The sequence below is a fragment of the Aythya fuligula genome, chromosome 6 (assembly GCF_009819795.1).
Source record: "Aythya fuligula isolate bAytFul2 chromosome 6, bAytFul2.pri, whole genome shotgun sequence".
In the NCBI taxonomy this organism is placed as follows: domain Eukaryota; kingdom Metazoa; phylum Chordata; class Aves; order Anseriformes; family Anatidae; genus Aythya; species Aythya fuligula.
In genome coordinates this window covers 34894520-34919268 of record NC_045564.1, presented here as the reverse complement: position 1 = coordinate 34919268, position 24749 = coordinate 34894520, and the positions used below count along the sequence as shown (strand labels likewise).

The window sequence follows — 24749 nt, the reverse complement described above, 5'->3', positions numbered from 1 at the left end:
GAACACTTGTCTATAGCTGGAGGAAAAATTACACAAGACAATATCTAATATACAATAGGTCAACATAACTAATATTTTTCCTTACAGAAGGCATAAATGAACAAATGATAACATGGTTTATATGGTCAGTATTGACAGTTACCCTCAAGAGATAAATTGAAACATTGGCCATACCGTACTAGAATCTACTAACCTAGCCTTGACAACAGCTGTAATGGTTGGGAAGAAAAAGGGTCTATTGGAGTCTATGCCAGCAACATTTCTCTTCCCCTTTTAATAGGGAGAAGTCTGAAGGAAATCCCAATGAAAGATTATTTTAGCAACTACGTACAGGTCAAAGCAAGAGGTGATGGAGGAAATTTGCATTCAAACTCAAGCAATTGCTTTTGTGGCTGACAAACTCACCAGAAGAAGTCTCCAGGGCTACATTTCAATCTCCAGTATAACCAGCTGCATTTACTGCCCACATCCTGCAGCATGCAGGCTCCTCGAGGAGTACAGGAGGGTAATGGGAACTTACAAATAGCAGGTCCTGCCCCAATTATCTGCTTCATTGACATAAGCAGTTCTCAAATATGAGGCTGGATTTAGTGATGAAGAATGGAAGAAAAGCAGAAAATGTCTAGGTAGAAATCATTTTTCAAAAGGGAAAGTTCATTGGTTCACTTCCAGGAGAGAGGCTGAGAATCTGTAATGCCAAGTGCCCTTTAAAAGGGTTTCACATGTTAGACCAAGTGGTTTACGATGCTCCAAGAAACCCTTTGCTGCAATTAGTTTTTTGATATGCATATGCTCATATATTATTGCCTACATTTATCTCTTAAATCACTTACAGACTTAAAATGTTATGCCACGTACTAGGCAATCAGAAAAATCACCAACACAAAAAAAAAGGAATTAAGTTCTGCTTGCAAAGTATCAAGACTTTCCATTTTAAAATAAGTTTGTTTCATTTCTAGAGAAAGGTTTTTCTTGTAGTTCACACCTACCAACCAGATCAGCCATCAGGTCCACGATGCACTCATCTGCCAAAGCCCACGGGCGCTGACCATTGAAATGGCCATGAACACCTCTGAAAGAGAAGAGTCAAGAGATGAAAACAGACGTTGCTCCCTTGGGATCAGTCCTAAGAAATGTAAACTGACTTATATAGCCCACATTTGGAGGAGGAAGACTCACCTAAACAGAGCACATGGCTATTATTATAGCAATTAAGACTTATATCAAATAACAAATTAAAAACATTTATCAATTTCCCACAGGTTTTCAATTACTGGAAAACTTTTTTGACACCAAAATCCCTCTAGAAATCCCTTAAAGCTAGAGGAGATTTTCCCAAGCCCCTGGCAGCGTCTGAATGGTGCAGGGAGCCCTGGGGAAGGGCAAGCAGGGACAAGGCATGGCCTTGCCCCATGCAGGGCAGCACCCATGAACTCAGCTGCAATCACCCTAGAGTTGCACCTCCTGAATTTCTAGTTGAACATCATCACTGCAGAGGATAATAGTCTTCAACACTGCTTTCCTCCCAGACATATGTATTTCTTGTCCAACAGTTTGTCACCCAAATCTCCTGTCTGAGCTCTTCCTTCTGCATAAAGCAGCAGGTATTTCATGTGCATTCAGGGAATCACCTGCCCAAGCAGAGGTGTGCACTAATTTTTATTGCTTTCCCTCTTTCCTGCCAAATTATTCTAGATCTAAGTGTTTAAACCTTTTTGTTTTAACAGAGTGCTTCTTAAAACTTTATTTTGCAAACTGTTTCCATCTGTAGTGGATAATATCAACACCTTAGACATGAACGCACCACTACTCTGGAGAGACAAATGTGTACATTCAGTTCTGGATTACTGGATTAAGTGCTCTGATTTATATTTTTGCTTCAAATGTGACAGAAGTAAACTTCTAAAGTAGCCACCATGCATACAAAAATAAGAAGTAGCAAAGTTTCTTAAACATGCTGGATGTAGAGTACAGATTTAAATGCAAATGAAGGCAGATTGAGAAAAGTAATAATGGTGCTAATCCAGGGGAACATCGCTCTGGGCTTGCCATCTCACACTGGATGATTTTCATATTTGCTGAGCACCACAGGGTACCTTTAGAGTCAGAAATGCCAGGCTGCATGTGAACCAAATAGAAAGCTGCCTCAAAAAGGGACTAAGCCAGTAGGAAATTGGGCAGAAATTAAAGAGAGCCCTAGAAACTGTGATGAGAGAAAGAAAAAGAACAAGTAATAAGCCTTTTAAAGAGGAACAAGCCCCCATATTCACTCAGAATAAGACTTCTGGCAGATTAAGACAGAAAAAAGGATGGCATACAAGGCTGACATGCTTTAACTCTCCTATGCTTCAGCCTATTTAGAAGATTTTACCTATCCAGCTTTTCTGTCTCAGGCAGAATTTTGTTCTATCTCCCACAAACAACCTGGGTGCCTTTATAGTCAGGCTCTGATTAACTTGTGTATAACACACCTCTTAGAGATAACAGAGGAAGAACCACAGCCCTGAAAAAAATACAAACTGCTGCCAAAAGTGCAATTTGTTTTAACCATTTTATGATTAACCTTGTGAAACACTTTGGTTTTGGAATAGCTACTATTTAGTCCAATAGCTGAAGAACACATGTACAGCTGAGCCTCCTACGGATAAAATACTGTCTTGCTATATTCAACAAGTTTAATCCTCCACTGATGAAGAGGACCGCCTCAATCCTTAATTTGGATAAGGTCACAGTACACCAGCTGACTGCTTTTTTGAGTTTCAGAATTACTCTCCGATGAGATCTTGAGAGCAGAAAGCGGGCAGTATGAAATTGCACTCATTTACAAGAACATTTCATAGATGAGGAGCAAAGGCAGTAGCTGGGTAGGGGGAGAAAATGCTCTTCATAGCTTCTCCAATCAGGACGTGATGCTGCTGCTTTCCCTGAAGACAGTGGTATGTGTTTCACAAACAGCAAGACATTTATTGGTAATTTCCCTTCTTATCCTTAACTGTAACATAGTGATTAGGGGACTTAGGGATAATGCGGACGGTTAAGGAAAAAAAGATTTTTGGTGACTCCCAGCCCAAGGGGGTCTGTTTTTTTCTGAAAGAGGATAGTGAACATAATAAGATGGGAAAAAGAAGCCCTAACTACCTATGGAATTCTCTTTCATTAGCTTTCTCTGATTTTATAGCCATTAGTGTCCTCCTAATGGGAATTTACTGATGAAAGCTGTCTCTACCAAAACACAAAACTAACAAAATTTCAGAATAAATTGCCAAGTTCTCATGAAAACAGATATGAGATTTCAGGCATGAGAATATTTTATTTTGAGAAGAAAACATGAAAAATTAAGTATAGTGAAAGAGGGTAGAGACAGCATTAATTATTATTCATATTATTATTATTAAGGCACATCTTACAGCTTGCCTCCCTCTTGATGGCCAATATAAATGCCAAGAGACAAAAATTATTGCAGCTAAAATGGTAGTTAAAGGCATATTCTTGGACCCCTTTTTTTTATTTTAATCACATGAAACTCTGTAGCCTTTGCTGATGGCACAATACATCCTATTACACTTAGGTTGTAAAATTCTATGCTCTGCCTCAGAGAATTTATATCTCTGTATATTATGCCACCCCTCTCTCAGCTCTGGTAGGCATTAGGGGTAATAATCTTTAAGGACAACTGCAGTGCTTCTGGCATTCCCCTTAGACACAAGGAGCTTACCTTTCATTTTGTTTCCACTGCACCCTAGATATTGAGAGAGATTTAAATCAAGGCCCTCAAATTAATGGATACAAAACATGGCCCATCAAATCATAAAGCATCATACAAACAGAACTATTTCTTGAACTACTGAGAGAATTTCTTATTCTGCAAATTAATTTTTAGTCAGTTACCATTTTATTTTCAATTTGGCAAGGAATCACAATGCCACATTTTATTTGCTGAGGCCTGGTTGATTTAAAGCTCACTAGGGGAGCTAGAAACACATTTTCTGATATGATCCCAGGTTTCAAAGGACGTAACAAAAGGGATTTAAATTAATTGCCAGCTTCAGGAATCTTCTGTGCTCATCCAAATCTTGTTCAAGTGGAAATTTCCTCCTTGCTCCTTTGCCAAAAGTGATGCAAGATATTTAAGAAGCCAACACAAACCCTTAACCTTTGTAATGGTTTTAAGCAAAAAAAAAAAAAAGTAAAAGTAAAAGGAAGACACATCCAAGGAACAAGAACTGCATGGAACAGTAGATTCAAGGCAAAAATAAAAAAACAGGGTAAAGCAGACATTTACAGCTATAACATGCAATCTGCTGAAGTATACAAAGCAGAGACAACTGCAGAAAGTCTGCCTGAGCCCCACCAAGATGCATTCCTGTTTGCAGGGCTGTTATGTTACATCCTACAGGATTAGCTGAGCACATAGAACCAAAAGACACCCTTCTGATGCACTGAGAACAGCCTTTTACTACTGCAGGTGCTATATTGCAAAGCTGTCCTTAGAGTTGGATTTTTTTCTACTCATACCAGAAGGTTGCTACCAGATTGCTTCAATGCTTTGAAGTATATATATTTAGGTTCTAGTCTGAATGCCTTAATTCCCAGTTTATATTTACTACACAAGCATATTAAATAACGTGGTTCCTTTTCTCTCTCCTTTGTTTACCTCATGATACATTCACTGAGAGCAGCTATTTTGCTTTTCAGTCTTCATTTTGCTCAACTAAACAAGCCTAATCCTCAGAACTTCCCCATCACAGGTTCTCCCCTCCCCAGTCACCCTTCCAGCCCTTCAGATGCACGTAGCTCTGCTGCAAGCAGACTGCCTTCTGGTTTCTTAGTGCCACTTTAATGAGTTACTGCAGCGGGCAATGTCTCACACTTCCGAGTATGTTTGCATGCAATAATGATTCTATAAAATACATTAATTGTGTAAACAACTCTGACAGAGAAAGGGGAAAACAAGACACTGCAAAGCATCTACTGGCCTTTATCCAACTAGGCAAGTAACCCAAACCTTTGTCTTTTAGATTTAAAAAAAAAAAAAAAAAAAAAAAGACTGTTACTGACTTTAGGCTAAGCAGAAAGAAGACAAACCATCTTTTTGCCCCTGTTCAAGAAATCTTGGATTTAGCAGAAATCAAAACAGGAAAAAAGGATGAAGCCTCAAAGGCTCTTTTTAAATCTCCGCTAAGAATGCCAGAGGCTTGAATCTGTAGTCTCTATACATTAACATAAAAGAGAAAACCCAAGGAACATGGCAAGAAAGAATCCCAAAACAGAACAGGTACGCGGTAGTCAGATGTATGAGAAGAAAGCTATAACCCTCCATTTGAACTGTGTATGTGAGGAAGACTGTGATGCTGCGAGAGGGAACACAACAAGAGAAAAACACACATGAAAAGGCCTCTTCCCCTGCAGGCCTTGCTCTAATGAGTTATAGCCATTGGCACCCAGAGCTGGAGCTACAAGCTTCCCTGCCCTTGCCGACAGCTCCCAGATAATCTTCCGTTTCACTCCAGCTATCAGCTATAAGTGGTGAAAACAGCTTAAACTGACAATATAGTGGCTGTTTGAGATGAGTCCCATGACACAACAAACAAATTGGTTTATCGCATTTTCTAAGAGACAGAATCTATATCATTGCTGACTTGAAGGATGTGTCTAATTCATATGCCATTTCTTAGATACTTGCTACTTATTTATCCGAGCCACAGCCACTGAATTCCACACTGCCAACATACAAGGCATGGAACAGGCTTCAGCTGGTAACATCTACCTTCTGCCCTTGGCAACCAGAATAAAAGCAACGATTTGTGCTCCAGCTACCTATTCCTCCACAGCCCCTGGTACCTGACCCTCTCTCTCTGCCCCCATCAGCTTCTTTATACATAAATAACTTCTTTAACTTCTTTACTGAAAGGGTTGTGAGGCATTGGAACAGGCTGCCCAGGGAAGTGGTGGAGTCACCATCCCTGGAAGTCTTCAAAAGACGTTTAGATGTAGAGCTTAGGGATATGGTTTAGTGGGGACTGCTAGCGTTAGGTCAGAGGTGGGACTCGATGATCTTGAGGTCTCTTCCAACCTAGAAATTCTGTGTGATCTGTGTGTGAAATAGCTCTGTTCAAGTTTACCTTGACCTTACCCTGACTGTCTCGGTTGCTTTAGGTACACCTGCAGCTAGCAGGATTTTGTAAATTTTATTTTATTTATTTTAAGCTTTGATATATTTTGTGTAATCTGTTGGGATCTGGGCTGTGTTTTTGGCAAACAGCCCTCCTAGGTTCGCTCACTCTCTTCTGATGGCTAGAAATCATGCTCAGCCCTATTTCCCCCTTGGATACAGCTAGTGAAGGCATGTTTGGTCTCCTGGAGAAACATGCTGCTTATCCTTTTCTTTCAACCTTTTTTTTTTTTATTATTATAATCAGGGATTGGGGTTGAATTATGCTTCACTGTAGCAAAGGCAAACATAAGAATGGAAGCAAACCAATAAAAAGGTACAGTGAGGGAGCTGAAATATGTTTGCTCTCCCAGTGCATCACTAACAGATAAGACTTATCTGACTTTTAGCTTTTGAAAGAACTCAGCTGTTTCCCTGATAAAGTACGATAATCATACAGAAGTGGACAGGGTTGCAATTTTTTCAAATGACTAGAGAAACTGCAGTGCCATGCTGAATGAATAACCAGGAGGAAAGTGTACTTCCCAAAGTTCAAATTCACTCCCATTCATTCTCAACCTTCTTCTCACTTATAAGAAAATAAGCAATAAATAAGAAACAGTAAACCACTTTTATTAACACACAGCATCTATATATTAACAAGTAAAACAGCAGCTACAAAATTTTCACATTTACATCAGGCAGCCTCCATCTACAGCATTTCTCCTGGAACACAGCTGCCCAGCGAGCAGGATTAGCTTTTTCCCTTCTGCCTCCCCATATTTCCTCTGCTTTCTCACCATGAAATCACATAGGTTCCACTCACATCCTGTACCCTGTAATGTATTCATCTTTCCCAGCTCACTCACTCACTCACTCATCCGGGTGTTATTTTCCTTTCCTGCCTTCAGCTCCCTGGTTTCTAGTTATCTTTTTTCTTCTCTGTGCTCCAGCTGCTCAGACAGGTGCTGATACCTCAAAGCACAGACTCTCCATTTAAAAAAAAAAAAAAAGTAAGAAAATGCAGACATACAGGGGGAAAAAGCTTCTAAAAAGTCTCTCATTTGAAATGACAATGTCCTTTTCCTATAAGGGACACTACTGAAAGGTATCTCATCCTCCTGGCTCTTGTACTTCAGCTCTGCTCAGCAGAGCTTGTTGCAATCCACACTCAGCTCCTTACAGAGATGTTCCTGATGAGACAGGGATGCTTCTTTCTAAATAAAGTGAACTTGTCAGGCATAAACTTGGTTGAAGAAGAGCTGGTAATCTGCCAGCAGCACCACTTGTACTCCATGCCATTTCAGGGGAAGCTGGCCCCACCACAACACCCACGAAGCGGTTAAAATATGAATTAGAAAAATCACAGGGCCTGAAACTGAATCATGTTCAGCAGCAAGCAGCACTAACCAAGTGAGTTTGTGCATCTTGTGTATAAACACACGCAGCAATTGATGGGGATGGTTAAACTGTGCAAGCCCTCCAGAGGAGGGAAAGCAGAGCTGCCTGGTGCAACACAGGTTATCAAAGCTGGAAGTTTCTCTTTGCCTCTTCTACAGCTCATATCTTCAAAGGAGATTTTAATAGTGCTAGGGAAACACTGAACATGTTTTACTCTTGGGTCGGGATGAGTTTTACACTACTTGAACCATTCTGATGCAGACCCCAGAATAAAACCCAGCTCTCCTCTGAAGCATGGGCAGGCATTTCACACACCATAGCACACTCACGTTCGAGCCCACTTGTCCAGCTCCTCATCCAGGTAAGTTTTTACTCGTTTTGGCTGGAGGCCAAGAGAATTGCCAGCGAAGTATATGCAGCTCTCCTCTCCATTCACCAGTGTCAGGTCAGCTGTGGAGGGAAACCACAGAAACATAAGTGGGCATGAGCACAGGAGGGAATGTACCCACCCAGGGCTGCCTGCTCCAGAGCTCCTCAGGGTGCCATGGGCCCCAGAGGTGCCCCATCCTGACCTTCCTCCCAGGACACCACACAAGTGACCTCATGAAAAGGGTCTAAGAAGGAATACAATTGTGCAAGCATTTATTTCTGCTGCATTTCTGCAATTCTTGGCCAAGTCCATCTATATCTATTTTAGAACTAATGTGAGTTCAGGCAGCATTAAATCCCCAGGTCTCTGGGGCTGCATGGGAAGAAGCCACTGGCACTGATTTTGTCAGGTTCATAACCAGTGGTAAGTGAAGAGAGAGCATTTCCCTGACCAGACCACTTTTCTTCCATCATCAATATATTCCTACTTCAGGTCATGAAACTACTTGAATTGTGCATTTAATAAAAGCTAAGACTAGGTAAATCTGTTTCTTTCATGTAAGATCTACCTGCATGATTAAACTGCTATTTAGAAAAATGTAGTCATTGCACAGAATATTTTAAGACAGTCTCAAAAGTTCTCGTCTCGTCAGCATATATTGTGGGCTGTACTTCATGTCATCATCTGAGGAGGAGGAAATCTATGTTGACAAATCCTTTCAATGATTAGGAGAAAAGCAAGGCGCTGGAAATTTATAAATAATAGCTCTAGTGAGGTTCTGAACAATCTAATTACCCCGTGTCATCATCTATCAATCCAAACACTGCCTTTTCCTATTATTTCTCATGTTTGAGAATCTTGGAGGGACAAATGATGGTGACCTTCTAGTCGTAGTAAGTAATTTGCATTCATCTACACATGTACTTACAAAACCCTAAAAGCTAACATTACATGTATTTTTTGTAAACATAACTGATATCTCAGATCAGATGAATGAATATCTTAATATACATGCTAGGATCAAATAAGATTGCATTTCTGTCAGAAAAATGTTATGTTAGAGCTGCAGAAAAATAGATTAGATGCCTGGAAGAGGTGTCTTACTCAAACAATTACCAACATCATTGAACTTCACGAGAAACACATTTTTCAGAAGTATAGACAACTTAGGTAATTTCTTAATTAAAGCTTTAGAAGCTTTTAAAAAGCATAAGTCAGAGAGCAATTTCAGTCTAATCTGTATAACAGATACTATGTCTGTTTTTCATCCAGATTTTAATATGAATGAAAGCAGAGAGGTATAAATATTATTCATGCTCCTAAATTGGTTCTATTAAGAGTTCTTTCCCTATCAAGAAAGGCAACAATACTGTCTCATTGGGAATACAGAGAAGGATCTTTGCTCAAGAATTCAGAGCTCTAAATCTCACTAACACTCTTTATATTCCAAGCAAGCATTAAATAAAGGTAAGGAATTATAAGTCAGCTTTTCTTGCACCACAATCCTCTCCAGATAACACCTCTTGGGTCACTGTAGAAGAAGACCAGCATTATTTAAAAAAATAAAAAATAAAAATGCATTTTCCTACTTTTACATCTGTTAGTTTGGATTTTTTTTTTTTGCATACTATCAACTCTGTACCAGGCTGTACTCTTTTTTTTTTTTTCCACAAAAGGATGCTTATTTCCTCCTCTATGACATTCATTAAAAGACTCATTTTGGACCACTGCTGCTTCTCAAGTGCCACCCCCCCCCCTCTCCAGCACCTTCATAATTTCACTTTCTCTTGACCAGCATTTCAATGGGTTTCAGAACTTCTACTGTCATTATGTTATTTTATTTATTTTTAAACAGTCATGCATTCATATTAAGATTAGTTATCTTCCTTCCATCTATCTTAGTTTCTCAAGAAGTTAGCCATTTTTATTTCTGGTGGAGCTATGGTTGACATACGAGATACACAATTTTCAAATAAACACAAGCACAATTGATGAAATAAAGGATAACACACAACAAACAGAAGATAATTAGTGAAATGTGTCCTTAAATATGTTGTCAGAAATATTCAGTCCAAAAATGGAAAACAATGTTTTCATTAACCAGAAAGTAAGAACTAAATCTGCTTATACATTTTCTGAATCCTATCTTATAGGGAGGGCTGAAAGATCACCTCTTCCACACCTCCCTATTCCCTTCCTACCTTCAAGTCCTCCAAACAAAGAGCCAGATTTACAGGATTTAGCCTCTCTCTTCAGGGAAGCACAGCTCAACACTTGCACCCTGGGACATCTTTTTAGTCCCAGGAAACCCAAATGATACTCAATTCCTTTACAAGATGACAAAACGTAAGCCACAGCCTTAATGAGATTGGTGATTTGGCACCTGACTGCAATCCAGTCATTCCTACCTCCTTCCCCATGCAAGAAAAAGCATTAAAGAGACTTAGTTATCGGTTCTCTGAGCTGACATGAATGTTTCCATAAATCTCCTTTTGTCATCTTTCCCTATTTGAGCCTGAGGGACAAGCCAGAGGTGAGCACCCATAAAAGCACCAGGATTTGCCAGGGAGTTAGTCTGCTGGTTGTTTCTCCCTGACTGATGTAACAAACAGTATGCACAACCTTGACAGGTGATAAAAATATTTAGAAAGTCATAATAGTTTAATTTTAATGTACATAATCTTGCATGTCTCCTATGGATGTTCTCATCTGATTCTTGTAAGGCTTCATTTTAAAGCCCCATTGTAGCGTTTTATGTAAATATATAAAGAATATTTGATGGCTAATCTCTGTAATGACATTTATCTTAAGCATGTTATCTAGGATCTGTTCCTGTGCTAAGATAAATGTGATGAGAGATCTCTCTACTCTATAGACACACAATGTAAATATATATATTTTCACACCCCTGCTGTTTTTCAGCAGGGAAGTTGTTCCTATTGACAGCTGAAGTAATGAAAATGGAGACTGGGAAAAAAAAGAAGAAAAGCTGTCAATTTGGGAACCCAAGAATGATGGGTTCTCTATGCTGTTCAACTGGAACTACTCAATAGGCTGCTGATCTTCGCTAGAACACATCTGCAGTCTCAGGTCTACGTATTACAGTAACTGGGGTAAGAAATAGTCTTTTGGTCTGAATATTATTGTAATTGAAAAGCAATTATCATGGAGGTTGGAACGGATGCAACAAACACTGTCATAAAGTATCAAAAGCTCTATGCACATCTTAGAAGAAAGATCCTTTAATTTGAAGCTGCTGTGACACTACACTGGCGAGTGACTTTCCATAATCTTGAGACTTACAACATGTTGCAGTCAAGGACATAGCTGCAGTTCAGATGCCTGTGTTGAGCCAGACTGTAACAGAGCAGCCAGAACACGCTTAGTGGCACGAGAACCACTCAAACTGCCTTCTAGCATTTTCCAGGTCAGGAGGGACATAAGATCCTGTGCCTACACTGCACTGGAGATCATGCTCCAGAAGCACAGTGGCAGCTGAAGTGGTATGAGCTTGGGTATGATTATTCTGTACTCATATCAAACTTAGCACAGAGTTTGTGAAACCTTAATCCAGCTGGTAAAAAACCCATCTTGGCAGACAGGCCGAGAGCACCTACTTCATGTAGGGAAAGCATCTAGTTTAAATATTTGTAAAGTGCCCAGCTCTGCTCTGAATAATATAAATAGCAGAACTCAATGATTTAAACATGGAGACAGATAAGCCAATACCACCAGTACATAGAGAGCTATGATTTATCACCCCTCTATCCTAAAGACATGAACAGACTGCATTCCCAGTGTTCATCATTGCCTTCAGCATCTCCATGCAAGACAAAGATACTTTTCTGAAAATGTCCAGGAATTCAGACTATTGACACTGTTTTCTATCACAGATCTTTTTCCAAAATAACTTGGTGAATAGAACTGTAATTTTTCAAGTTCCATAAGTACCATCTTTTTTCAGAAAAAATAAGCTGCTTCTATTAGAAAAAATATTTTGCAAGAAAGTTATATTTTTTCCTTATTTTTGATAGAAGCTTTCTGTCAACATGGAAAAAGAGGAGAGCAATTATGCCTATGGATGTTTACCACATAAGGAAATGTCATTTCTACAGACAGGCATGGTTTTACTCCCCATGCGTTCAACACAGGAGCTAAAAATAAATCCAGATGGTACTTGGGAAGCAGAGCTGAGCCTAGGACCACGTTACCTTTGGAGGTAGATGCTTCCACCAGGTTTCCCTGGTTTGGACCAGACACAGCAGCAGCGGGTACAAAAGCCAGCAGAAACATCTCCCAGCACAGCACCAGGTCACACAAACGTGGAAATGTTTTGTACTTTCTCTGTGCCAGGACTACTGATGTGAAGCAAAATCTTCCCTCTTGGCTTGCACCTGCTGCTCAGCTCACTGAACACCAGGTCCTCTCAGTTACCTGATCAAAGGTACCCCTGCTCCCACGCCCAGGTTCCTCAGAATGACCTACACACCAGGGATGAGTCAAAAAAAAACATAGGGGATACTTCACATGGCTACATTGAAGCAAGTACAGTTATCTATTTGTAGGCAATTCATGAGGAAAGTCAGAAAGCAATCTTCAAATAAAGGTTTCATTATGAATTATTTACTCAGATCAATTATTTGTTCTAAGGCACAGTCTTCCATTTGGCCTCAGGAAGAAAATCATCTCAACTACCAGCAATAAGGCATAAATGTTAATATAATATATGTACCATCTCTTTCATTAACTAAAATAATTGTAACTAGATAGATAATACCAAACTATATTATAGTTCAGCACAGTTGCTTCCTTGGTATAAGTTGTAAGCGACATTGCCGTTTCAAACCATTAGATAGAAATGCTTCTGCCTGTAATTTTCAATCAGTCACTATATTGTTCAAAGCAGCTGACTGACAGCATAAGCACCATGCAAGTACTGTATCCTCACATTTTATTCAGGCAGGGAATGAGAGCATAAAGCTTTTGGTACTAGAATAAGTTGATGGATTGATTTAGTAACACCAGGGACATACTGTGCTCAGATATGACTGCAATTGCTCAATTATCTCATAAGTGACAATGATTTCCAATGATTTGTGATAAACATATGCAGAAGATGAGAACCTCTCCCCCTCCCCCCACACCATTGCACTGTAATTATAATTCTCACTTGGAGGCAGATCCTTGACTTTTGGGATGCAGAAGCATTCACGAAGATGCTTTAACTCATCTTCTTCATCTAAGTGAAAAGCCAGTTTCTTGTCTGCTGGACTGCATCCTAGCTGCGAGGCAGTTTGTTCTAAAATGGTTGCTGGTAGCACAGGGGAAGATGGATCCATTTTCAGGTCATTCAATTTCACCTTAAAATGAGAAGTGCCACAGTTTAACTTCCACAGCATGCATATTCACGAGTGGCTGATAGTCGCTAAAGCTGCTTCACTCAAGACCCCACATTTTCTTCATTTAAAGCTTTTAAGAAGTGAAGTATTTGAACAGAACAGTAAAACTGATCAAGTTAAGTGAATACATAGCAACATATCACTGTAACCAAAGTGCCCCCCACTCCCCAGTATATTGCTTTTCCCTTTCAGAGCCATATCAGCAGCCTCTCAGTTCTCCCACCAGACCAAACACCAAAGCATCATTCACCATTTCACGTTCTCAAAGGCAGAGGCAGCACTGTTCCTACAGTCTGTGCTCCTGAAGCTAGCAGGTGCACTACTATACTGAAAGTTGCTTCCAACCTCTTGCAGCTTTTCATCCTTACCAAGTAGTACGGGCTATTTGTGCTCACATATGGGGGTAGAGCAGGGAGGATACAGATGGCAAAGGCATCCTTAGAAACGTAGCTTTCAAGAGCAAGATTTTAAAATATTTTAAGTCTAGCCACACCAGGTATCCTGGGCTTTTAGCTCCCTCATTCCCAGAAAGGGGAAAAGCCCAAGTCAAGCTGCAAGCACAAACTATACTTTCTAGAAGAATACCCCCAAAATAACTTCAAAGTTTACAAGCTCATTAATCCTTGTAAAAAAAACTTAGTTCTGTGAGTATAATGCTCAGAGACTGTGTTAAAGATAACATTTGTGCATTGGCTAGACAGATCTATTGGCATAGAAAACAAAGCACGTATCCTGCACTTCAGGGCCTAGCTTTGCCAGCGCTGTCTGCCACATTCTGTTACAGAAGACAGCCAGGAGGCTTGTTGAGGTGCTTGGAGCCTTACCCAACTTAGAAAACTCTGCATTTAGACCACACAAGAGTCAACAACTTTGCAACATCCCCAAGAGTTTTGGGGGAACAGAAAAACCTTAACGGATAGGCAGAAATAGGGGAGAGAAGTAGACAATATATGACACACGGCCACCAGAAAAACAGAGTGAGGGGGAAAAGCAAAATCCTAAGCAGATCTCTTCTACAAGTACCAGCTCTTTCCTTAAAGCTAATAGTATATTACACAGAGATATCCAGAAACAAGCTGTTGAGAGAACAGATAGTTACATGGGTTGTAGCCAGATGAGTATTGCATTAATTAACACAACATAGCTTTTTTTTTGTGAAAAAAAGAGAATGTCATTGGAATGGTACATTCTAAGTTATAGATATCATGAAGAAAACTTATGATCCATTTTTCTATTTTTTTTTTCCAGTACAAATACCTAAATGTAAATTAGTTTTTTAATCAAGTTTTTATGCCAGCCCCTGAAGACCATACAGAGGAGCTTCATCGCCACATAGAGGAAGGATAACAGTTGGTATTTCAATATAACCCCCTATATAGAACAGCCTCATTAGTGCCAATTAATCCAAACCTCTTTATACTCTAGCCAAATGGCCAGCATGCTGCTGGTTACCTGGTTTAATTTGCTATCATTTAATTTTTATGCTCAGAACATTTTCCCCCCCTCCTCCAGACTGGGTATCTTAGACAACATCTACTGCACTCCCTCACCCCCAAACCCAGGGAAAAAAAGTGCCAGCAGACCTCTTTCCAGCAGCAGCTTTTATTTTGCTAACATTCAGCTTCTCCTGGGAGGTTTTGTAGATGCATTATTTTTGTACTGTCTCCATGTGGGTTGAAACATTGTATTATCGTGTAAAACTATAAATTTGAAGAAGCTATAGACATTGCCAGTAAACTAGGGCTTATTTTCAGGCAATAAAAGAATGAGCACTTGGAAGGTAAAAGTCATTTTTGTTTCCAAAAGCTTATTCCTTTTATCTACAACACTATCACAGGTGCCCTAATCCCAGTCATTATCAAAGCCTGTCCAGTACACACTCACATAATCAAGATATAGTTCTCTTTTGTCTAATGAATACTTAATTATGGAGGAAAATCCTTGGAGAAAGGGCTGAAAATCAGGTTTTCCTGACTGTCTCATTCCAGATAAAAGGACCACGCAGTAGGCTGTAGTCTTCCCTACAGTCAGGCTCCTTCCCTCTCACATTAGTGCCTGGGTTTAATGTGCCCCAGGGACATAGCTCCTGAACTGAGGGAACAGGTCTTTTAATTTCTCTAAATGGATGACTCAGTTGAGGCTCTCCTCCAAGCACATCAGCATTAGATAACCTCAGCAGGGAGCTGAATATCACCAAGCAGGTCCACATGGCATATCACCATCGCCTATGTCCTCTTGTGGACAAATAAGGCCTAGGAGCTTCCAACAGCGAGACCCTGGGGCCCACACAGGCAATGCCAGCCAATTCCCTCACCATGTATGACCAGCAGATGGATGATAAGGGTGCTTGAAGGACAGTTTGGCTTTACACACCAGTTCCCCCTCATCTGGGCTGCAGGTTCTTTGATTTTACATTATGTTAAGACAGTGCAGCATCCTACCATTTATCTCTCTCATCCCCATTTCTCAGTAAGGACACACAGTTATTACAGTGGATTAATGGCTATCATATTCCAGGTCACCCACTGACCCGAATGGAAAGCATAGATGGGTTGTTTCCATTTGAGGCCTGACCCAAAACTGACTGAAGTCAATAGGCGTCTCTTCATTACAAAGAAATTTCTGCATCAGGCTTCTGGTTGCCTGTCACTGCTGTAGTTCACTGCATCTGATCAATGAGTTTTGTTTATTGTGATTCTTACTTATATTAAATTTTGACAGCAAGTATAATATTAAATACAAAAAACTAGAAACTAAAAATGATTAAGTGCTCAGAGGTACCTGATTTAATACAAACATTATGAAATAAGATAAAACTACTAAAATAAAATCAATCAAAATCCTATTGAGGAATGAAATCCCAGAGATCAAATTCTGAGAACAGAATAAGAAAGCACTTTTGTCCTTCAAATGGGAATTATGCTTCATAGAAAAAAAACTTTTTTTTTGATAGCTGGCTTTATGACATTTTCTAATTGCCGGAGAATAGAGCCCCATGTAGTTATTTCACAATAATTCTTGAGTTATTTTCTACATTCAGATAACATTTATACAAGTACAATACAGCTTTATTCCATCCAATTATCTTAATTTGACTGAAAACTATATTCTGTATCCTCTTCAAATTAAAATTCAAACCCCTTAATGCAAAGTGATCTTCCTGCTTTGATAAACATGGTTCCATATGAAGATATTTTCATACAGCTTGCAGTAAAAATAAACAATGCTAGGAGAAACACCTTGCCTCCACCACCTATCTCTAGAGAAAAAAAAAAAGCATCTAGGAATTTTCTTCCTTTCCTAGAAATTTCCTGGCACTTTCATCTTAATAGATATAGATGACATGAAGTCAGCTTTTCCCCCCTTTCCGTTGACTGTTCTTTTGATATCTCTGTTTTCCCTACCACAGAATTTAAGTCTCCTACAATCTGTTTTTCTTTTTGTTCCCCACAAATTCCTGAAGGTCTCTTCTCTCATTTGTTTCCTATTCCTGCCCCCAAGGGGCTCTATCTTATTCCTTAGCAGTCTCCCCACTTGGTATCTGCAATGATTCAATGTAAAAAGAACTCAGTGACTGTTGGCAATATTTAATTTTCAACAAAGAGCATACACAGTGAAAATTAAGAAAACATTATTACATATTGTATCAGCACAGATATCAGCATATTTCATCTATTGTTTAAAGCCACAGAAAGAAACAGATAAACCATAAAAGACAATGGATGGGAAAGTCAGACAAATGAAGTGAATGTCTGGGTGACTACTTCTGTTTTGTCCTTTATGCATAATTTACCAACTAATAGAAAAAAGTGTGAATATTAACAAGCCATGTTATCAGACTTACACAAGAATGTCCATTAGGCTTAAGAATAATCTCTTATTTTTAGATTCATTAAAATATTTTTACTTACTCTCTGCCTATAATTGTATTTTGATGCCTTCACTAAAAGAATGTAAAGTCCCCTTGCCCCCTATAAGCTCTTCAAGCATTCCAGGATTTTACTCACAGTCTTCCTACCCAACACAGTGCTGACAGGGGCATACAATGAATCCCTACTTAAAAGCCGTATCAAATTCTCAGAGAAAGTTTATCATGAAAATAGCAGGTCCTGCACTTTCTGCCCTCCAATAGCTGTTCACCAGATTGCTAAACAAGGCTCAGCCCACAGACCTTTGACATTTTCAGGTGACCGTACAGATGAACTCTTTGGAAAATTGGAGTCATGCACATACGTGAGCACACAAGTTTGCAGTATAGGTCCACGTTGTCAAAATACACCCACTGAAAGCACCAATAGCGTTGTGGACAGAAGCTGTTTTAAACACAAAGAAAAATCTACAGCTGTGAGTGGTGCATAAGGGATGATCCTCCCTCTCATCTTCACACAAAGCAAACTGCTTTTGTGAATACAGAATTGCAGAAGGAAGTTCCTGAGAAACACAGCCCAGAGCAACACACATTCTGGATTACTTCAGGTTAAATACACTTCAATAGATTTTTTTAAATTACAGAACTGTAGAGGAAAAGAAAAAAAAACAAAATAAAAACTAAATGCTCATAGCAACAACAGACACACAGCAGCAAACACAACAGTATAATTAAATAAGTTACACAGAGGAGTGTCACAGCTGCAGCAAGGGAATGTGACAGAGGAATTATAATAAACTCAGTTACTTAGAGCAATTTAGGCACATATTGACCTTAACATCCAGAAGTGATTCAATATTACAAGCAATTTTACATATAAAACTCATCTTTTCCCCTCCACAGTGAAGTCACATTACCCCGTGTTTGGCAGCCGTTCATGTGAGAGGATGAGGAAACCCTTGCGCAAATGCTGGGCTTTGCATTAAGGAGCAGCCACCATCACGTGCCTGCGCTGCCAGACTCTGACCCCAGCATAGACTGAACACATGACCTCAGAGTTAACTGAAAACCAGGTAGGGGTGGGGATTTATAAATTCCCCCCCCCCCCCCCCCCCCCCCCCCCCCCCCCCCCCCCCCCCCTTTGTCACCATAGCAAAGTTAAAAAACTGATCTTTATCTTTGTCACATACAGGAACAAGAACGGAGCCACAAACAATTATAGCAAAAGTGGTTTTAAACCAAGCTCTTTTGCTTTATTGAAGGAGCAGATCACAGCATAACAGCCAGAACTCAGCAAAATGAGCAAGCACATGGCAGTGGGAGCAATGGGCATATTTACATGGTGTGGAAAATAGAGGAATTAGAGGTGAAATTATAGATGAGTAGCTTATATCCATCTTTGATCTCCTATAAAAATAATCTCAAACTACCCAGACATTCGTATGTTAGCTCAGCCCCCACTCCTTGCACTTGAGCTATACCCATTCTTACAAATAACAAGAGCATAGTCACCTGGAACTAACAAACTTTCTTCCTTTTTGTCTTATTCAGCCTCTGAAGTTCTCAAAAAAAAAAAAAAAAAAAAAAAAACAAACAAAAAAAAAAAACAGCAAGGATAGATAAAGGGGGCAAGGAAGTCAGTTGTATCTCAAAATTACATTGTTAATTTCCAACTCCAGTCTCATGTTCTGTGCACATAAGCCTGCACTAACACTGGCTTATTATCTGAATTTCCATTTGCAGTACACACCCCTATATTTGACACCACTGAACAGAAACATATCATCATTTCCAGAAAAAAAAAAAAAAGGCACTTTAATATTAGCCCCAGATAAAGCTAGCCTCAATCCATCAGTTCTTACAGTATCATTACTCTGTTTTTCACTGTCACATGAAATTTTGGACTTGCTACTACCTGTAGTGCACCAGAAAGGATTGAAACTGCTGCTCAAGAGGCTTTGTACCACAGGAATTTGGTTGAAGATAGAAATAGGATGTAGGGGCACTTCACCTATTGAGGCAAGAGGAATCCAATATCATACTCACCCGAGAAGCGTATTTGTGTCTTGCTTTGTTGGCCATTTAGGTTAAACCAAGGTAAAACACAACCTAGCTTTTCAGCATGTCCTTGGAAATAGAGTGCAAGCTTTCCCATCACATTTTCCTTTGAAAAAATATCTTGATTTTTACCCTTGATTGTCAGTAGCAGCAGAAAAACAGCTGTGCTGGCAGAGGCTGACTATGTTTTTGTGGACTTTCATGATGGGAGGAATATTGACCCCTTCTTCCCAGCTGTTCCTCTCTACTCTTCAAACAGGATGAAAGAAAAGCACAGACAAAAACCTTTGCCCTTCAATTCACGACTCAAAAAAAAAAAAAAAAATCAGTAAATCTGTCACCTTGTGTTTTTTTTGTTTTATGAAGTTTCAGAACTAATGGAATGGTCTGTCCTCCCATACCCCCACTCTCCCAGAGTAGTGACCAGAAGGCAGGCAGAGAAGAAACCACCACAAGCCAGAGCAAGAGCAATGTGCAAAAGAATGAGGCCATGCAAGGTGTCTAAGGTCACAGTGTGCACTAGGAAAGAAGGTGGAAGATGTCAGGGAGAGCAGTCCCACAACCAGCCTCTCAAAGATGCTGTTGGGCAAACAACAGGAAGGCAGTAACATTTGACACCTGCATTAAATTTATCTGTTACCCTGGAAAAACTTAGAGTTTCTTCTCAAAACCATAAATAAGCAAGGGTGCCCTGAAGCTCACCCATCCCACTACAGACTAGCAGCCATTACACTTGGCCCATCAGGTCAGCAAGGCTCATGTTGGTGCTGCTAGGCCACAGCACTCCTGCTGTTAAGAGAATAAAACAACCCAAAAAAGGATCCCTTTTAACAGAAAAAAAGCCGGTCTTACAAGGTTCCTTCAGCAGGAACCACAGTTTCCACAGCCAGAACAGGAACAAGAAGACAAGGAGGTGCCCCAGTAGACCACACTATACTGCTCAGTTCAGCACACAGCTGCTGAGAAAAAACTGTCATCATGAAACCAGCCCCACAACTATTTTTTAAGGCATGCTATCTGCCCCTCTTACTTTAGGTTAGCATGATACATCCCGCCTCAAGTCTAACAGCAACAACCTGTATAACCAACAGCACAAAACCTTCACTCTCCTGCATGCTGAGCTTGGTTCACCAACTCTCTGACCACTTTTGCTTTCTCTCTACCCTCATCAACACTGCTGCTCTGCCTGAAAAGCTGATCTTTTAGGTCAGGCCACATTTATAGCCTGCTTGATCAGGATGGCCTACACCTGCTCTCATTTGCTGTTTTCTCCTCCCTCCTAGGCCCCAAAGTGTTGTGTTTCCCTTCTTTAAGCAATCCACAGTGAATACGTTCATTTGGCCTACTGGGAGCAGTTGTGTGACGTTGATTTTGTCTGGTTAAGTCTGAAAAAAGTTCTCCATGTCCATTTAAGTTCAGTTTACAGAGAACTAACTCTCTGTAACTGTTGTACTGTTTTTTGTTTGTTTGTTTGTTTGTTTTGTTGATGTTGTTGTTTGTTTTTCTTTCTTTTTTTTTTCTTTGTATGTGTGTGTTGTTTTTATTTTGTGTTTGTGGTTTTCTTTTATTTCATCTTTTTCAGCATATTTAGTAGTGAAATTCTAAATTGTTTGCTGCCTTTTGGGTGGCCAAAGTGAGCTCCTGAAATCTTCTTGCATGTCTTATGCATATTTCCCATATTTCCTCTCCATTTGGACTGTTAGGCACACCTCCAAAAATACATAAGGATTTTTCCCTGTTAGGTCACCTGCTCCTAATAATGTTTTTCTTCATACTCTGTATCAATTATCATTTTTACTTATTTCTGAGTCTTTGAACATAGTATTTATCATTTAAAATCTATTTTTTAAAGTGGACTCTCTCTGGAGAAAAAAAAAAAAAAAAGAAATTATTTACTTTACTGTGGTAACATCTAGGGAAAAATATTCCACCACTGCACTAGTAATAGTAATACCCAGAGATGGACAATCAGAGTTAAGTGATTTACACATAAAGAAAAACAAGAACAGCAACTCCCCCTGGCTTTGATATCTCCACCGTAGCTGCCACAGTGAGAGAACATACTTTGAATAAATGGAACTTCCACGTATCTCTCTGAGTTAGTCGCTACTAATAAAAGTGTCTGTACTGCTGATGTCTTCACCACATTTCCAAGCAGAACGCACACTCACAGATGTTTTAAAAGCCTGTTGCTGTAAGGAATGGTTTATTACTGTCTATCTTAACGTTTTGTAAGAGATAAGCACTTTTCCCCCCTCTTGTCAAATATTTGGTGTTAATGTTTGCTTTGGGCAGCAGGGGCTGTCCAAGTCATTCCTACCGAAGGCAGGGACAGGAGGGGGGGCTGCTGTCAGCCTTTCCCAAGGGGACAGCAGGTTGGCACCAAAGGGGGCATATGAGAGACTGAAAGGAGACCAGGGCACCTGGCACCCACTCTTCTCGTGGCAGGTGGTTGCTGTGTTTTGCATAACCTTCTTAAAAATAAATGTCAGTGCTCCAGGGCTGGATTTATGGTGTTTATCCCAGCCACTCTTTCTCCAAGGCCCTCTCAAAGGCAGGTAAAGGTGTCTGTATCAGATAGGGCCTCTTTCTGCCATTGGCTAACTGCAGCTCCTCGCCCACCAAATGACCAGCTGTGTGTCTGGACACCACAAGACAACTGCCAACTGCATCTACTTGCAGCACATTTCCTGCCTGTGGTCAAAGAGCTTCTCAGAAAAAATCAGGAATCAGTTACAGACCAGCTGCAAAGGGATAATAACAACAAGAGTTGATTGCGAGGTGGCCCATAATACCCGAGTTTTTATTTTATTTCCTTTTTTTTTTTTTTTTTTTTTTTTTTAAATATTTGTGTACCATGTCTTTACGATGCACTTTGTACCACTGCAGGTTGACTAATAGCTGAGGACATTAATTTAACCGAGCTAGACAAACGATACCGGTGCATTTCCCCTCCTCCTCTGCCCCCCATTTGCAGCTCCATAAAAGCAAATGTACTTCACACTTTCATTTTTATTTTTAAGCTCTTGCAGCAGTTACCATCTAGAATAAGACTTGGGGAGGGGAGCAGGAAGAAAAGACAGGTCAGAAAATAACAAGCAGAGCTGTGCTACACGCATGTTGTCTCAGTTAAAAAACAGAGTGCCACACGCAGTGGGGTGCTGATTAATCAGAAGCACCGAGCAGGCCTGGACCATCCAAGGGCTGAAGCTGCAAAGCTATGCCTGGTATAAATAGAAGGCTGCTCTTCTGAATGGCCATGGAGCAGCAGAGGAAGTAGTAGGACATAAAGGGTTGTGACAGGCAGCAAAGCAGGGTGAGACACCCTGGGGAGGCCACAATAACGAAGCGGTGGTGGCTTGGGAAGGGGATGTATTCCTGCATATTCTGTAGTAAGGAGCTCATTCTGCAGCTTTCAGTCAAATGGGGTTGAACAGCACACACTGAAACAATACATCATTTCGGCAAAGCTGAAATTCCTGAAAGAGATTTTAATGTCAAATAGTCTGAGAAAACCAGCAGCTCTGTGGGCTGGTGTCACAACATGCTGCACACCGTCAGAGGGACATGGCATTGCTCTGCAAGGGGATGGAGGAGGTAACAAAACTTTGTCCTGTATTAAACAGTCCGGGAGGTGTGATAGGTACAATAAGTGAGTGCCAAAGTCTTGCTAGAAGAATGAACACACATTCTTGTGCCTGTGAGCATCCTTTCCATACCCATACGCTCCTTCTTTCCCTTTCTGTCCCCATATTTGACCTCCTCAGCCCACCCTGACCGAAGATTTAATCTTTCTTTGATTACCTAATAAACTGATTAGGAAGCAAATCAGACCACAGACTGGACAAGGTCTGAATGAATCTGTGCCAATACCTGACTTTCTACCGATATTTATAATCCCCAGATCACCCTTTGCTTGAACTTTAGGATGCAGGCAGTGACTCAGCAGTCACAGGGCTTGTATTAGTATTCTTAGGGCATTTCCAGAGCATTTTAAACTGACTGCCTCTCCTGTGCTGTGATGAGACCTATCAGCTTGTGGTGAATTGCTCTGAGGAAGGTTACAGGTCTCCGTAGGGACTGCTCATGATCTTTGAAAAGTGCATTTCCCTCTAGCAAGTCATAAATGCTCAGGAGAGTTGCTAAAGATCACTCAAAATATATTATTGAATACTTTGATGCCGTACTCTCATTCTGTGTTATCATATACTTAAAGTATATTAAAAGGTTCCCTAAATACCAAGTGCATTTGTGTGGAATAGAATTTATTTTTTCCAAAGCCAGAAGAAAATAGCTTTGGATCATTACAGGATATGTAACACTTTTTCTGCAATTCTGCAGAATGGATTATAAACTTGACAGCATTTTTTTCCCTTCCCCACCTCCAATGACTGTTGTGATAGACTTTAGTTAACTTCTTTGGATTGTTTTTTCCTTGCTAACAGTCCCCAGTCAAAATGAAAAATAAGAACCTTCTGGATCCTGTCTTGATAAGGTCAGATTGTAGAATTTTTCTTTCCAGCAATTTAGCCAAGCTTTCTCCTTCCAGAATACATTTACTCAGTAATAAACATCTCCAGACAGCCGGGCTGTACAGACTGGAAACAATTAAGCCAAAATTGGGGAAAGCAGCACATGAATAAGTATTCTGCTTTAATGAAATTGGACTGAAAAATTCAGGAGCGAAGGAAGTAAAAGCATTCTCAAATTGTATTAATTAGACATATTTGTAAAAATCTGTGCTTATGCAAGTACCATATGCATTTTTTAATATCAAGCTAAGCAGAGAATAGGATGGGTAATTGGAAGCCTTTTGCTGTAATGATGTGGTCAAACACCAGGTACACACCAACATTTGGGGTACATAATTTAGTATCTTGTAGCAGAAAGAAAGAAGTTTAGCCAATTTTCTTTAAGCTATATAACAGGAAACTTGCCAAACAAGAGGCTTTTTCTTTCTTAAGTAGAAATGAGGTTAAAAACCAGCTTATTCCAAAAATAAGGTAACAACTTATGCTATGAAGAAGCCTCATCTCTCAATTAGGCAAGCAATTAAGTAAATATGTTTAGCTCTCCCAGCTTGTTAGTGATCCAAGTAAAATCCCTCTGAAACAAAGCAGGGTTTTTATGTTATCACAAACATTTCAACAGATCCTAAATTCTTTGGGTTTCCAATTTTTGCATAAATGTATCTACCACTTAGGCATAACATACTTAACAGCAAATCCATCATCTGTTTACTTACAGGAAGAGAAAAAAAAAATCACCTGCACCATTATTTTTAATTAAGTTATCCTCCTACACTTCCTCTGTCCAACATCCTCAAATAGTTTATACATAATTCTAAAATAATTTAGAATTGAGTAATTTACACATCATGGCTGTGACATCTCTTGGTGTAGTTTTCTCAAGAAACTCACAACTGGTATAAAACTAAACTTGGTTTTATAAAGCACTATTTCAATTTGGAAAGTTCACAGCATTTTCAAGAGGAATTAATGA

General features: G+C 39.8%; 1 protein-coding gene across 6 annotated transcripts in view; it reads right to left on the bottom strand.

Moving 5' to 3' along the window:
* The window catches only part of KYNU (kynureninase), a 156266-nt gene that overhangs the window by 39830 nt on the left and 91687 nt on the right, over positions 1–24749 (bottom strand). For 5 of the 6 annotated variants that reach the window (XM_032190184.1, XM_032190186.1, XM_032190183.1 and 2 more), the window contains 3 exons: positions 13093–13282; positions 7882–8002; positions 990–1072 (listed from right to left, as the gene is read on the bottom strand). In XM_032190184.1, coding sequence (XP_032046075.1) covers positions 990–1072; positions 7882–8002; positions 13093–13282 — 394 coding nt within the window. The remainder of the gene's footprint in view (positions 1–989; positions 1073–7881; positions 8003–13092; positions 13283–24749) is intronic. The other variant, XM_032190189.1, reaches the window with a different exon arrangement.